The sequence below is a fragment of the Pecten maximus genome, chromosome 15 (assembly GCF_902652985.1).
Source record: "Pecten maximus chromosome 15, xPecMax1.1, whole genome shotgun sequence".
Lineage (NCBI taxonomy): Eukaryota > Metazoa > Mollusca > Bivalvia > Pectinida > Pectinidae > Pecten > Pecten maximus.
In genome coordinates this window covers 34,834,493-34,850,587 of record NC_047029.1, presented here as the reverse complement: position 1 = coordinate 34,850,587, position 16,095 = coordinate 34,834,493, and the positions used below count along the sequence as shown (strand labels likewise).

Below are 16,095 nucleotides of genomic sequence, written 5' to 3'. Positions count from 1 at the left end.
TGTAATTATATCGTTGGATACGTTGATTGGCTCATAATCTGATTCTCTAATTGCAACCATGTATACCTCCGTTGACCTGTAATCGGATACTATAATTATATCGTTGGATACGTTGATTGGCTCATAATCTGATTCTCTAATTACAACGATGTATACCTCCATTTACCTGTAATCGGATACTGTACTCACAATGCTGGATATATTGATTGACCAGTAATCAAATACTCGGATGACAACATTTTATACCTTGATTAACCCCTAATTGGGTACTCTAATTACAATATTGGATTCCGTATTTGACCCGTTATCGGATGCTCTGATTACAATGTTTGAAAGTTGATAGACTGGATATCGGATACTCTAATTACATATGTTTTATACCTTGATTAACCCGTAATTGGGTACTGTAATAACAATGTTGGATACCATGAATGACCCGTAATTGGATACTCTGATTACAGTATTTGATGAATTAATTGACCCGTCATTTAATACCCTGATTACATTGTTTGATTAATTAATTGACCCGTCATCTAATAACCTGACTACATTGTTTGATTAATTAATTGACCCGTCATCTAATAACCTGACTACATTGTTTGATTAATTAATTGACCCGTCATCTAATAATCTGACTACATTGTTTGATTAATTAATTGACCCGTTATTGAATACTCTAATTACATTGTTATTATGTTCGATACCTTGATTGACCCGTAATCGGATACTCTGATAACAAAGTTGGACATATTAATTGACCCGTAATTAGATACATCAATTACAATGTTTGATACCTTGATTGTTCCGTTATTGGATTATCTTATTACAATGTTGGACACCTTGACTGACCTTTAATGACACTAATTACGATGTTGTATATCTGACCGAGAGGTAATGATATTCTCTAATTACAATATATACATTTTCCTGAATCTGTTTTAAGTATCCTTCATCCAATCAAAGGACTTATGTACCGCCTTCTCCCATCGTCTCAGTCTCTTTTCAAGGACTGAAAAATAAGAATATTCATATAAGGAAAATGAAGATTATTTTTTTTCAATTATATCACACATATTATGTAAAAACATTGACACAAGCGTATAAGTCACAATCTATATAAAAGGTTATCTTAACACAAACACTAAAGTTATGTCTATTGACGTTTCAATAACAGCTCGGTTATCTTCCTCAAACTTGAATGACAAGTAGAGCATGTTTACACTAAGGTGGTAAGTGTGTACGAGATGGTAACAATAAGTGTGTAGGAGATGCTTACAATAAGTATATAAGTAAGAGATGATAATAATCGTTTACAAGAAAGCTTGCAGTTATAGTGTAGAAGTCGACGCGGCTACCCTAGTGAGCGACCGAGTTGACTTTAGATGAAATTTCGATTCGGATACTTCAGACCAAATTTAGTCAAAATCTGCTCAGCGATTTATGACAAGCATATATTTATATAGTTGACGGACGACTGACGCCGCACTATGACAAAAGCTTGGTACTTTTGGACCAGGTAAGGCAATACACGGTGTGTATCATAAACCACATCGAGGATTATTGAGAGTACATTCCGTTTTTGTGTTATGGCTCCATAATATGAAAATGGATTAAAATTAATCCTAACATACTTAATGGGAGGGACAGGAATACAAACCTTCTGTAGAGCAACATTTTTCAAATACGTCGATTTTCTGTGGAAAGTCTACTTCTAGTCTTAGGGAATCCGGGCTTATCCGGAAAACATCCATACCGACAGCCGCTCCCGCCATTAATGCAGCCCCAAAGGATGTTGTTTCTCTCATAAAAGGACGGACTACAATTTTGAACAGCACAGATAAATATTCATAATCAGACCTAGCGACTATTACAAAACGACTGACATTGATTCTATGAAATTTGAAATCTTGAATCTTTTGATATCGTGTACGTTTTAATATTGAATTATACTGATGCAATGCAAACAAGCATTCGAATCGTAAGCAGAGTACCATTTAATCTGAATATATGTCTGCCATCAACAGACATATCAGATACTCTGAATATATGACTGTCATTATCTCACATATAACTTAATCCGAATATATGTCTGTCGTCATCTGACATATACCTTAATCCGACTTTATCCGAATATATGTCTAATGTCATATGACAAATAACTTAATCCAAATATATGTCTTTCATCATCTGAATTATAAATTACTTCGACATATATTGCATTGAATTGAGAATAACCAATTTAAACATTCGACTCTGAAGCGACACCTTATATCGGAAATAGCATATACATACAGTTGCACCATTTTTATCAAAACGCAAATAATAGGAACATACTGACATTTTCTCAAGCTTAAGTAATATAAACATACCGACATTTTCTCCCAAGATATCAGCCTGCATCTGCATGAAAAAGGAGTTAACAACCATCCCGCCGTCTACCTTTAGAGAGGGTATGGCAAACCCGCTCTCTTCTGCGGCAATCTCTAACAACTTGATAAAAAGAAGAAAGAAAACGTCTGATCTTTTTCTATTTTTTTTTCAAAAATCTTTCTACTTTTTTATTTGCAAGTTACCATTCATATCTCAGTATATTTGACGGTCAGACGCATTACTATTTTACCTTTCTGACCTGGAAGCAGATCGATTCCAGTGCTGCGCGGCAAATGTGTGCCTTAGTTGTACTGGAATTTAGTCCACAGAGTATCCTTCAATACAACATAAAAAGCGACTTCAGATATTGAAAAAAATGTGTGTGAATATTGAAAAACAGAATTTAAAATATCATTTCGTTGATACTTTACACAAGTGTTAATATTTACGGGAAGGCTTATTGAGATTTGTTTTTACATTATAGTTTGTTATACAATCTATAACCCTGGATATCAATAAATTCAATATTGCATACTAAATAATCCAAAATAACCTAATACTATTATTAAGACAGTCATATTACCCTCGGGCATCGTCTGTCCAGTACGGACAGAAGAATCCTTCGAATGCTGGCACGAAATAACAGTCATCAGTATCAGCTACACTGCTAGCTAGTTCCTCTGGAATCACAGAAATTTAGAACCGTAAAATAGAGGAATGTGGGATACTTATGTAGTATGTAGTGGTAATTTTAAAAAAAAAAAAAGAAGGATACACTTTCAATGAGACTGATTCGATTAACAATGCAGGTATGTAATTATAAAGGAACCCTTACAGGTAAAATGGATTTTTTCTACGTTAATCGCAGCTACTTAAGAGACAACCAAGAGGTCGGATCAAAATTTCTAAATATCTCAGGGGTTTCTGCTATGATCTACTTAGTGTTGCCGCTCAGATGTGCAGATGTATGTTGTCAAGTGATCTTCTGTATCCAAGAGTGTAATTTTCTGCAAATCATGAGCTAAAATATGCAGGTAAATATTGGCCAATAAATACAATACAATCTTAAATACCACAAAAAAGAGGTTCACACACTTCCGGTTCTTGTAAACCAAAACATTGTGTAATCATTTTGAACACAATGTCAGGTAATTATAATTTAAAAAAAATAGATATATTGGGAACAAGTAAAATTGTCATTTTAACGTCAAATTTCTTGGAGATCGATTTCTAGAAATAATCAATAAATAAAGGGACTCTGTTCGTATTCAATAATTCAGAAACACCTCGAAATCTGTTCACATAGACATCAATCTGATGTAAAGCATTTGAGATCAAACACTGTTTATAGACAGACAATTTGAAATTATGAAGTTTCACATTCTCAGAAACGGTAAATTTAGTACAGTTATCTTGATAAAGAGTCATTTTTAGATTAAAAAATAGTATAGTGTATAGTGTTTATTGACTGTCGTAAACATTTTGACAAAATCGGAAATCAGTAAATATATAACTTGAACGTTGTCCAGTAATTAATGGACTTTTCTTTAAAATAGACCATTAGCACTTAACATAATATACCAAATACCAGATGAAACTATTAAAATGTTGTTATTGAGATTGCATAACGCAGTTATTTCACAACATCTAGCTATATAGTTGAGCTCAAAATTTACCAAACTCTTAATGCGCTGTGTTGAGTAATCAGATGAAGTTTGGGTATCTGCATGCAAAAATATGCCTGTCACTAAGAACCCACAGAATCGCCGGTATAGGTACCCTTCCCTATTTAATCTATCCTGAAATCGACAATTTATTTCTTAGAGGTTTTAATCAAAGTTTAATGTATATTCTAATTCCCTTATCCATAATCCACAATAATCGACAAAGCAAGCTTTAATCTCTATGTACAACATACCCTTGTAATATACTAGATAAAATGCGGCTTTTATTGTACATAAATCACATCGTATATCATATACTACATTACACAATATATCTCTCCATTCTACACTAAGAGCAGCATTTTTCATATACAGAGCGATCCCCTGGTTGCAAGGGATGGGATAACTCTGTCTAACACGGGGTAGGAAAAGGCAGCTGGCACGCACTATAACGCTACTCACAATGACGTAACGTCTTCATATAGTGTAGCTAAACAACGTCCAAAACTGATAATATCATCACGTATGGCGCACATTTAATTGGACATTGATTTTGGACCAATGACAAGGTTTCACAATACCTATCAAATTGATACCCTTTTTAGTTCTCTCGGGCTATTTACAGCCCTCTGAGAACTTTAGCCATCGGTCGAAAAATGTGCTGCTTTGCACCTTGTAAACAGATTTTTAGCCTAACTGTGCATTCATGGCTTTATGTTTTGATGCCAGATAACAGGTATTGTGTAGTTGTTGTGTTGATAACAATAAAATTAAGAAGATTTCAGTTTTAATGTCTGGTTTTAGTAACAACGGTATAAACTATACCTCCTTTGGGTTAAACTTTGTATACAAGGCCTTACTATTTCCCCTTATGAACACAATTTGGAGCGTACGTAGTGCGTCAGCTCAAACAGGGGTCGTTTTGCTTGTTCTTGTTGTTCCTCGCTCTCTAATAAGGTCTGTGTCTAAGATTTCTTTTCTATAAAAGTATTAATATGAACGGAAAAAATTTGGAAATTTAACTGAGAAAGTCTAAGGGCTGTACTGTAAATAATCGTTCTGACAAACAAATTATAATTACCAAATTCAAGAAAATTGACAACAATAAATTGAATAATAATACCACGCCCAGATAACTACGTGGCCCTTGGCCTCTGTTAGTACATGTGTATGTGAGAAAAATAATCAAACAAGAGCCTGTTCCATGGGCAGGGAAACCTCAACCCTCGTGTAAGTGTTTGGCTGACCAGCACTTAGCAAGCATCGTGCTGTCAGGCAAACTCTAAACTCGGGTTGAGATATCCCTGTATACGGAATATACCCAGGTATGATTCATACAGTCTATATCGGTATACCTATCTCGGGTTGAGATATCCCTGTATACGGAATATACCCAGGTATAATTCATTCAGTCTATATCAGTATACCTATCTCGGGTTGAGATATCCCTGTATACGGAATATACCCATGTAGAACTCATTCAGTCTATATCGGTATACCTATCTCGGGTTGAGATATCCCTGTATACGGAATATACCCAGGTATGATTCATTCAGTCTATATCGGTATACCTATCTCGGAAGCTTTCTCGATCATTCCCAGGTTGTCCCTCATCCATTTAATCACGTTTCCACAGGAGGCGACCACACCCTTTAAATTGATAAAAATAAAGAACTATAGCACCTCCTTACCTTACACAAAGAAACAAAATAAATAAAATTGGAAGAACGGTAAAGCAGTCCATTATGCGATGACGGCGGACAAACATTTCATATCATCTTTATTTTCCACAGTTATTGCTGATTACTTTAATTAACAATAAAACAAAGTATATTTGATAAAAGGCCTAACGTATCCTGCAACATTTGCTCTGAGTACGAGTATTGTTATAGGATGCTGGTATCTATACTGTGGTAAAAACACCGTCCCCATCATTGTCAGGTCAAAACACGCACTGACAAAGTGAAAGCGAAACTTGCCTTTTCACTACATTAACGGTCGGTATGGTTCAATGATACTTTATATTGTTTCATCCATATGGGGAAAATCGTTTGACTGTTTGGACACGAAATTAAACAATAGTAATACCTCCAGCGTGTAGACAGGTGTGCTTCCCTTTCCAAGTTGGTACAAAGGGCTTGTAAGTAATCCATGGCTTGAAGTTACTACCTTAAATCGTAAAACATATAAACAAAACTTATATCAAATCGAGGCTGTTAGATTGGTTTACTAGATTTTAGTTTACAGTTTCAGGTTAATTTTCAAAATGGTTCTTGGACTTAAACTCTATCCTCTTGAGAAACAAATGGAAAAAATTCCATTTAAAAATTATTTTCAAAAGAATAATAGAGAACACATTTGGTTATGAAAGGCTGGGCAACCCATCAGCATATGAAAACTCCCGTATTAAGAATAACATTATATAAATATAGTATATTCCTCCAATAAATAATAATAATGATTTTTTTGGAAAGATTCAGGATGAATAAGGACACGTGCGCTCCCTGTTAAGCATATTACCAAAGCATAAAAGGGAAAACTAAAATGCCAACACAGCATCAAATGAATAGAAAATAAATCAATCAAAAAGATTAATAGATAAATAAACGTGGTTGTACCACTATTATGTAATCTCGGACGGTGATCTGCACTATTACGGAACTAAAACTAGAACTGTGACATATCCCGCATTACCTTAGTTCCTGTATTGATGTTCAGTGAAGCAACAGTACCATATCTACAAAAGGACACGTACATATACAGAGTTATATCTATATAAAATAAGCACCATACAATGTAAAGTTACATATCATATTTTCGTTTTGAAATATTAGATCTATAAATAGAATACAACAAGACGTCTACGGGGTTGACATATGTGTTCATCAACTGTTTCTAAAATAATACCGTTAATCATATTTCTAACTTCCAATTTATAAGCTAGGCATTAGTTTAGGTGAGGTGTACCATTATATCAGTCTGACGTTAGTTTTGGTAAGGTGTGGCATAATGTGCCGAATTGATCCTTTTTTGGCATATAATTCGGAGAATATGTAGTTAAATATCAAAATTAAGTCCAGTTTTGTTTAAATATATCTTCACTCATACAGGCCTGTTTTCTTTAAATGTTGACATTATTTATATGAAATGCACGTTCCTTTAGTGATGTGTCGTCTTACGTGCATTTTGACTCCCCAGGCTTAAAACACAACTGTCCTGTCGTAGCTGCCAATTGGTCACCAATCATCTAAAGAATAATTTAGAGAGAAGAACAATTATTCTTACTTAGATAAAAACAAATTAAAAAACGTAAACATCAACGCCAGGAAAAGTACAAGAAAAAAAATCAGACAATAGTCCAAGGATTAGACAATAATCCAAGAATTAGATCATTGACGAAAAATGAGACTACATTCGTTACATCTTATCTAGTTCAAATTATGAACAATGTAAGTATTTTATCTATATGGGAAGTGTTCTTTAATAATTTACAATGTTGTTTTAATAATGAACAAGGTAAGCATTCTATCTTAAAGGAAAGTGTGATTTGATAATGAGCAATGGAAATATTTTATCTATATGGGAATTGTGCTTTTAAAATGAACAAAAAGTCTATAATCTGTACGGGAATGATGTTTTAATAATGAACAATGTTAGTATTCTATCTATATGGGAAATATGATCTAATAATGAACAATTTTAGTATTTTATCTAAAAGGAAACTGTTCTTTAGAAATAAACAATATTAGTGTTTTAGCTATATGGGAATGATGTTTTGATAATGAACAATGTTAGTATTTTATCTGTATGAGAATTGTGCTTTGAAAATTAACAATGCTGGTTGTTTTTTTGTTTTTGTTTTTTTTGTTATTGGAACTATGTTTTGATTTTGTAGAGACACATCTTGTACAATGTACATGTGACACGTGATGCGGTTGATAATGAGACTTTTTCCTTAGGACGAAACATATTAATTCTTATATTTAAAGCACTGTACACCATTCCCGTGATAAATCAATCCTATTTTTTTTTCTTGGAATCATTTATCTTATTAATTATTACGTCGCTGTATCAGCCAATCAAAAGCGACGTTACAATCAAAGACGTCATTGGATGATATAGATGAATTTATTTAGATACTTAAGTCAATGATGTTACATGTTACAATCAACATTAAAATGAGAATATGAAATTAATTCGTAATTGTATAGAAATAAGACATGGTCAATCATTAATTGTGTAAGCTAAATATCATTGAATATGATACTAGACTAGAAGATAGTTCTCTTACCCCAGACAAAGGAATTCCTTTAAAAGGTCCGTCATTCATATAGCCATAAACCTCAGATGTACTATGGATTTCTGGCAGAACTGATTTCGGAACTTTGAATACACTGTGTGAAAATCAAGTTTCAACTTTTCAGGGTTTTATTTTTCATTCTTCAAAATGCAATTACATACATATAGGGGGAAATATACATAAATATTCATAGTTCATAATGCATGTACTTGATGGCGGAGAACAATTTCATTCAAATAGATATTGATAATCAAAGATGTTTTATGACTGTGACATCATAATTGAAACACTGCAGAAAGTGAAACAGTTTGAATCGGGTATAAATAACTAAATAAACAACAACACCATAAAGAACAATTAACTACAACCAATGACGGATTTTCTTTTAGCAGCAGAATAATCCATTATTCATCAGCAAATATAAATTATAGGAAATTAACTGTATTTTGTTTAGAAAAAAACCCACTGAAGACAGAACGAATCAAACTGAAAAGACATCGTGGATGCGGAACACCCACCCCCACCCCCGCACACATAGAACTTAGCTTCAGGAGAAGGTGATATTGCCTGTCCCTCTGGACAGTATATTTAAATGTACTTTCGATAGGTTCACTGTAATGCGTGCACCTTTTTCTGCCATGTTGTGTTAGTAAGTGTGAGATACGAGGGATGATTGATATGCTGTGAGCCTCGTATTTTAGGAGGTTCTCTAGGATGTCCTACTAATGACTGACTATATAGGGCCGTGTACTCAAGGACCGGTCTCATTTGGTTAGTTTATATCGGCGAGGTAGCACTCTGAAGTAAACAAGATAAGCGGCTTTTGCAAAATGGTGAAAGAGCAGTGATCCAAAATTGGCATAAAAAAGGTTGAACACGTAAGGATATCCATAATGATATGGTAGCAACACTAAAGAAAGATGCCCCTTCAATCGCTACAGTGAAAAGATGGTGACGAAATTAAACGCGGTCGACAGAGCCTTGAGGATGACCCCCGTCCTGGAAGGCCTGTCAAGGTTGCAACCCCAGAAATGGTCATAAAGTCAATGATATTGTTATGACTGACAGAAAAGTCACAAAAAGATATATAGCCAGTAGAGTTGGCCTTTTTAATGGAAAGAGTTAATTCCATTCTGACCGAGGATCTTGCAATGAGAAAGCTTTCGGCCCGATGGGCACCAAGACTTCTGACAGTTGATCAGAAGCACACCAGGCGCACATTAACGTGTGTTAATCTTAACCTTTTTGAGGAAGATTCTGCCAACTTTCCTTAGAGATTTGTAGCTACGGATGAAATATGGGGCCATCATTTTACCCCAGAAACCAAACAACAATCGAAACAATGGAAGCATTCTAACTATCTCCCGCCAACGAAGATCATGGCCTCGGTTTTCTGGGACGCAGATGGTTTTCTGCTGGCAGCTTATCTCCAAAGGGGACAAGCAACCAATGGCACATACTACGTTTCACTTCTGAGGCAGTTACGGGAAAATATTAAACTTAAGCGCCGCGGAAAGCTCACTAAAGGTGTTTTATTCGATCGGGACAATGCTCCTGTTCACAAGCCTGTCATTGCCATGGCAGCCATTCACGATTGTGGCTTTACATTAATCGAGCATCCGCTTTATTCATCTGATTTCGCTCAATCAGACTTTCATCTATTTCCAAAACAGAATTAGCTATTTCAGGCAACCATTTTCAATCCAGTGAGGGCGTCATACATGCATTGGATGACTGTCGAGACAGCCGAGAAAAGGGGTTATATAAAAGTGCCGTTAAGGCCCTTAACATCGCTGGCAAAAGTATATAGACACTGAAGGGGATTATGTTGAAAAATGATACAATATGTCCGGCAAAATTCAAATTCTTTAATTTGAGGCTCACAACATATCGATCAGCCCCGTAAGTGATGCTTAAATTCATGTTTTATTGCTTAGCAGAACACTTTCATAGCGACTTCAGTTTAAGACTATTTGCGATTTTTCTCGAAAACACTCCTGAAGCCCAAAGCCGTTGACCTTGTTTCGGTGACCCTTGACCTGTACCGTCACAGATTTAACGGGATCAGAGCCGCCATATAGTAAGTATATATAAACAAACGTGAACACGTGCACACGTGCCTGCAATCAATTAACATCCGAAATCTAATTCACAAAAATATATATATATATATATATTCTTACTGTTAATTATTGAACTACTGACAAATTGTGACAACACCTGCATATATTGTCGTCCCATGTAAGAGTTTTGATGTTCATCAACCCTGTATGACAAGCATTGGTGACGTCAGTCGCATATATACCTCCATTGGGACCACCAGTCAGGGTCTGGAACAAAAACAAATGTTCAACATTTAAAAGCTGAATCGAAAGCACATTCAGAATTAACAATTGTACATTACAAACAATACGAAAATTAGTTTTTTGTTTTTGATTTTAACTACAGGAAATTAAAAACAAAAACTATATCTATAACACCAAGCACACTCTTTAATAGTATGACTTTGATTTAAAATCGTCTGATATTGGTGTCAAACACTTCAAGACAATTAATTAACACTGCAGCATACCCATTTACAGAATCATACCCATTTACTGATCAGAATCATAGCCATTTATAGTTGTTAAAATTCACAGGACAATATTTCTCGTTTTCCCAGTCAGACCAAATTTGTGGAAATTAAATGTTCACGTTTATCCTTCCCTGTCAGACCTTGTTCGCGGGTATTGATTTTTACGTTTATCCGAGTCAGACCTTGTTCGCGGGCATTCAATTTCGCGTTTATCCAGTCGGACATTAGAAGCAGGTATATAATTTCACCCTTATCACAATCAGACCTTGTTCGCGAGTATTAAATTTTACGTTTTCCCCAGTATTGTGATTGACCCGATCAGACCTTGTTCGCGTGTTAAATTTTACATTTGTCCCTGTATTGTGATTGACCCGATCAGATTTTGTTCGCGAGTTAAATTTTACGTTTTCCCCAGTATTGTGATTGACCCGATCAGACCTTGTTCGCGTGTTAAATTTTACATTTGTCCCAGTATTGTGATTGACCCGATCAGATTTTGTTCGCGAGTTAAATTTTACGTTTTCCCCAGTATTGTGATTGACCCGATCAGACCTTGTTCGCGTGTTAAATTTTACATTTGTCCCAGTATTGTGATTGACGCGATCAGACCTTGTTCGCGTGTTAAATTTTACGTTTTCCCCAGTATTGTGATTGACCCGATCAGACCTTGTTCGCGTGTTAAATTTTACATTTGTCCCTGTATTGTGATTGACCCGATCAGATTTTGTTCGCGAGTTAAATTTTACGTTTTCCCCAGTATTGTGATTGACCCGATCAGACCTTGTTCGCGTGTTAAATTTTACATTTGTCCCAGTATTGTGATTGACCCGATCAGATTTTGTTCGCGAGTTAAATTTTACGTTTTCCCCAGTATTGTGATTGACCCGATCAGACCTTGTTCGCGTGTTAAATTTTACATTTGTCCCAGTATTGTGATTGACGCGATCAGACCTTGTTCGCGTGTTAAATTTTACGTTTTCCCCAGTATTGTGATTGACCCGATCAGATTTTGTTCGCGAGTTAAATTTTACGTTTTCCCCAGTATTGTGATTGACCCGATCAGACCTTGATCGCGGGTATTAAATTTCGCGGTTGTTCCAGTCGGACCTACATGTAGTTCGTGGTTATTAAATTCTATACAACCATGCCTTTTGAATATTCTGTAGTAAATATGTCTTCGCGAGGTATTTATTTTCAAGCTTTATTTAATGTCCGCGAATACAGAAATGAAATCCCTCGCGAATATCACAAACTATATACAGTAATTTCTAAGATTGTTAAAACATAACAATCCTTTACCTTTACCAATCATTGGTCCAACTGACAGTGTAACGAAAGGGTATAAATCAGAATGATCAGAATGACTTTACCCAAAGTATCCAAGTGTTCACTGTTCCTGTGAGTAATCTCCCCTGATTGAAGGCTTCCTTTACTTCTTTATTATTGTCCAGTATCCAGGGCAACTTTACCGGGAGGAATATTGACGTAAACGGCATACCACATTCTTTCTGGAATGATAAAAGATGATATTTACATAATTTAGTACTAAATAATGCCAAGTTACTTTATGATTCGGCCTGTATTATTTAAAATATAAGAGTCAATGATCTCAGTTAAGACATAAAAGTAATTAGTTAAACACATCACCACCGCAAAGTTCGGCAACTTTAATATACCATGCAGACGATATTCTATTGAAAAAAACTGTGATATATTTTACAGAGAATCAGTCCTATCTTATAATTTCATATAACTTGAGCCATTTTATGGGTGTGTGATAACTAAGTTAGAGCGGCGATCAAGTTATCTCAGGTGAAGATTCGTGGTACGTGGTTCAAGACTCCTATATCAGTTTCGGGATATATTTCCTGGGAATCTGATAAACGGACCGGTCTGTGTTGTTGTGATTTTCTTCATGGGCACGACACATTTCCCTAATTGCTCTTGCATGCGACAGCCCTCCCGTATGTTGTTCAGTGTAAGTAGCCAACGTCTACTACATGGATACCCCGTCTCAAAATGACCCTGGCTGTTCACGGGGCGATACGACCCAGCCAATCATAGATGCTCAGCACGTATATAAGTCCAAGACCGATCGTAGATTAATATATAGAGAAAGGTTTGGAACTTCCCCGTCCGGGCAAAATGGGTCAATTTCATTCAAAGTGTCGTCAAAATTTTACCAGAAAATATTTTTTTTCAATTGCTATAGTCTTAATTAAAAGTTAAGATTGTAATCCTTAACATGATACTTAAGAATCATACCTAAATAGTCTATTTCGTTCACACGCAGCTCCGAAACTATGAAAAGTGATGAATTTTTTTTAGTCGGACACGATCAAAAACATTTTTCAAACGAAAATGTCTATTCGCTACACAGAACACGTGACGGTCTACAATTACAGGGTTTGATGTTAACAAATATGAGGTCAAAACAAACTTATGTGCTGTACGCTTGACACTGATACCTGTAGATGCAAAAAACAACCATGGGTACCCATTTTGGCCGGACGGAGGAGTTCCTGACCTTTCTCTATATATTAGTCTACAATCGGTTTTGGACTTATAAACGTGCTAAGCACCTATGAGCCAACAAACAAACGTAGCATCGTCCAAACGGAGGATGAATGCCTCGTGAGAAGGGAAGTAACTCCTTGCCACTTCGTCAAGTTCTCTCAGAACATGTTAACTTCACGCTATATGCTTTTACTAATGACAATGACACACTAAACAATTATTGACATTTGTCGAGGTATACACGAGATTTTTAGAACCTGGTCAAGAGTTTGGTCATCGAGGCCGCAGGCCTAAGTTAATAACATCTTGACCAGGTCCCTACAATCTCGTGTAAACCGAACACAATGGCAAAAACTTTGTTGTTATATGGCCAAATATCGAAAACAAAAATTTAAAAAATATCCCTTGGCTCATACAAATCGTGTTGACTAAAGTTGTCAAAGTCGGCATACAAACTGACATTTGGCACTTTAATATTGTCGGAATAGTTTCGTTGCACCTGAAGTATTTTTCCGGGTGTTCAACAAGTTTTTTTTCTTCAAAATATCTTGTAATTCCTCTTCATTTATTGTTGCGCAACGTTATTGGGATGTCTCGTCTGCCATATTGTAAGTATAGTGATGCCGAACAATCGTTTGTTTCCAGCATTCTGATTAGCTGCTGTCCAAAATAACAAGTTGCGTGATTGGAGGCAAAGATTGTCGACCTGTTCGTGTTAAAAATAGCAGTAATAGGGCCGCAATGTCTATGGAATTTCCCATGTGAGTTATTTTGAGCACGAACAGTATACTCAATGATAGGTCCTTGCGAGGAAACAGGAAATTGGCTAATGAAAATTAAGCAAACACTCCATATTACAATTGACCTTGTTTAAGCGTAGTTATATCCATTTGTATATAATGACAGTGACTTATAACCCTGAACATATGCAATACATGTCATAAAATGAAGAGTGTTACCTGATATTTCAAGCGTTCCTCTTGTGACATATTTCTTTCAAATTCTTGATGGCGATCATGAGCTCTTGTATCTGAATAAACTAAATATGAAGTCAAAAATGTAAGGAAACAACAAAGAATAATTCTCAAATGATATCGATATATGATACTCTTCCGGGGAATTACTTCTAACAGTGGCACGGTAAAATTGTGACATGATATCCTTTTCTGGTCGGTATCCTGTTGTGTGTGTACAGTAGTATGTTTCAGTGAAGTAGTACCATAAGGTTAGCATAAAGTTGTTTGTATAGTTCTTTTTTTTTAATTCAAAAACATCTGCTGCAACATTTTGACAAATTTATCTTATATTTCAGTTGACTTTGCTAAACATTTAATTTCATATATCTAGTATTGAAAAATGTATACATTACTTTTCAAACATGGTCAGATATGTGATCTTCCAAAAGAAGGTTAAAAATATTTTCCCAAAATTTGATTTGAGGAAACATTTTCCCTGTATTACAAAACCAAACCAAAACCTACTTCTCGTATCTCCATTTTTATTCTGTTATGAAATTTTTTCTGGAACTTTTTATGTATGAGGCGAAGGGAAAGAGACGGAGCAAAAACACCGACCTACGGCCTTTCGAACTCGCGACCCAGAGGTAAAGGGCTAGTATTAAAGTGTCGGGACACTTAAACCACTATGCCATTGCGGCCCCTTTATATGAGGAGAATTGTTTTAATCTAAATATATGTATATATAAGCGATAGCCTAAAACAATAAAACATTTTTTAAAAAACCTGTAAACAATATTATATCGAGTTAATAGCGTCGCGATATCAAAAATCATATTTTCATTTTAGTGTAATGTTAACAAACGCATTGGTCCTGCTTCTAATATATTACCTATAGCATTGCACAAAGGTTTCCCGGTGACTTTGTCCCATAATATAATGGTCACCATTTGATTGGTAATACCTATACCTGGAATAGAAAAAAAAGCTCCGTGAACATATGAACACACTAAGAAAATGAAGTCTTCTCTACACTAAAATGTGCCTTTAACATAAAACAAAAACGCAAATATCCATTTGCCGTCTAGCCCGCCGTTTCAATAGAAATAACGCACTAAGAAAATTAATACTTTCGTTGTCCTAAAATGCGATATTATCAACCCTAGAATAAATTAGCACCATTATGTATTTTGTCATTTGAAACATCACACAAGAGAAAGATAGTGTCCCTTTTCTAATATATTTTTTCTGTTGACGTATAGTGTAGTGTAAGGAATAATCTGGTTTAATCAGAGGAAAATCGCTAATGCGTTTAGTTCAATATATTAATATCATTGCTCAGTTTTCCCCACAACAACAAAGTGTTGTATCTGTATAACACAAAGAGTAACATGGTCGGGTGATATTTGCTGATTGCAGTGTAATTTGATTAAGTGTGATATTACATAGGTGTAATATTACATAAATATTCATCAAACGAATTAAGATGTCCTTAAGATCTGGTGAAGAGGGTGATCGATCTGTAAAATAAATAAAATCAAAGTACTGTAAGTACTGTAAACGAACATAATTGTTTAATGCAAAATCAGTAATCTTCTAAGTTTAAAGTTGATAAATTTACTGATATTGGTTTAAGAATTAATTGCAAATAATTTGAAATACTTGCAGCTGTTCTGATATGATTGTACACATGTTTCTGCAAGGTCCTAATTA

At 35.2% G+C, this 16,095-nt stretch overlaps 1 protein-coding gene across 2 annotated transcripts in view; it reads right to left on the bottom strand.

The window, feature by feature from the left end:
* LOC117343478 (glycerol kinase-like) overlaps positions 1 to 16,095 on the bottom strand; it is a 30,375-nt gene continuing 14,280 nt past the window's right edge. For both annotated transcript variants that reach the window (XM_033905847.1, XM_033905848.1), the window contains exons 5-18: positions 15,275 to 15,352; positions 14,386 to 14,465; positions 12,280 to 12,417; positions 10,555 to 10,664; positions 8,326 to 8,428; positions 7,214 to 7,281; positions 6,729 to 6,771; positions 6,123 to 6,203; positions 5,606 to 5,684; positions 2,954 to 3,050; positions 2,621 to 2,705; positions 2,370 to 2,490; positions 1,658 to 1,816; positions 1 to 1,009 (exon numbers count right to left, since the gene is read on the bottom strand). In XM_033905847.1, the coding sequence (XP_033761738.1) occupies positions 939 to 1,009; positions 1,658 to 1,816; positions 2,370 to 2,490; positions 2,621 to 2,705; positions 2,954 to 3,050; positions 5,606 to 5,684; positions 6,123 to 6,203; positions 6,729 to 6,771; positions 7,214 to 7,281; positions 8,326 to 8,428; positions 10,555 to 10,664; positions 12,280 to 12,417; positions 14,386 to 14,465; positions 15,275 to 15,352 (1,313 nt within the window). In that variant the 3' untranslated portion in view covers positions 1 to 938. The remainder of the gene's footprint in view (positions 1,010 to 1,657; positions 1,817 to 2,369; positions 2,491 to 2,620; positions 2,706 to 2,953; positions 3,051 to 5,605; positions 5,685 to 6,122; positions 6,204 to 6,728; positions 6,772 to 7,213; positions 7,282 to 8,325; positions 8,429 to 10,554; positions 10,665 to 12,279; positions 12,418 to 14,385; positions 14,466 to 15,274; positions 15,353 to 16,095) is intronic.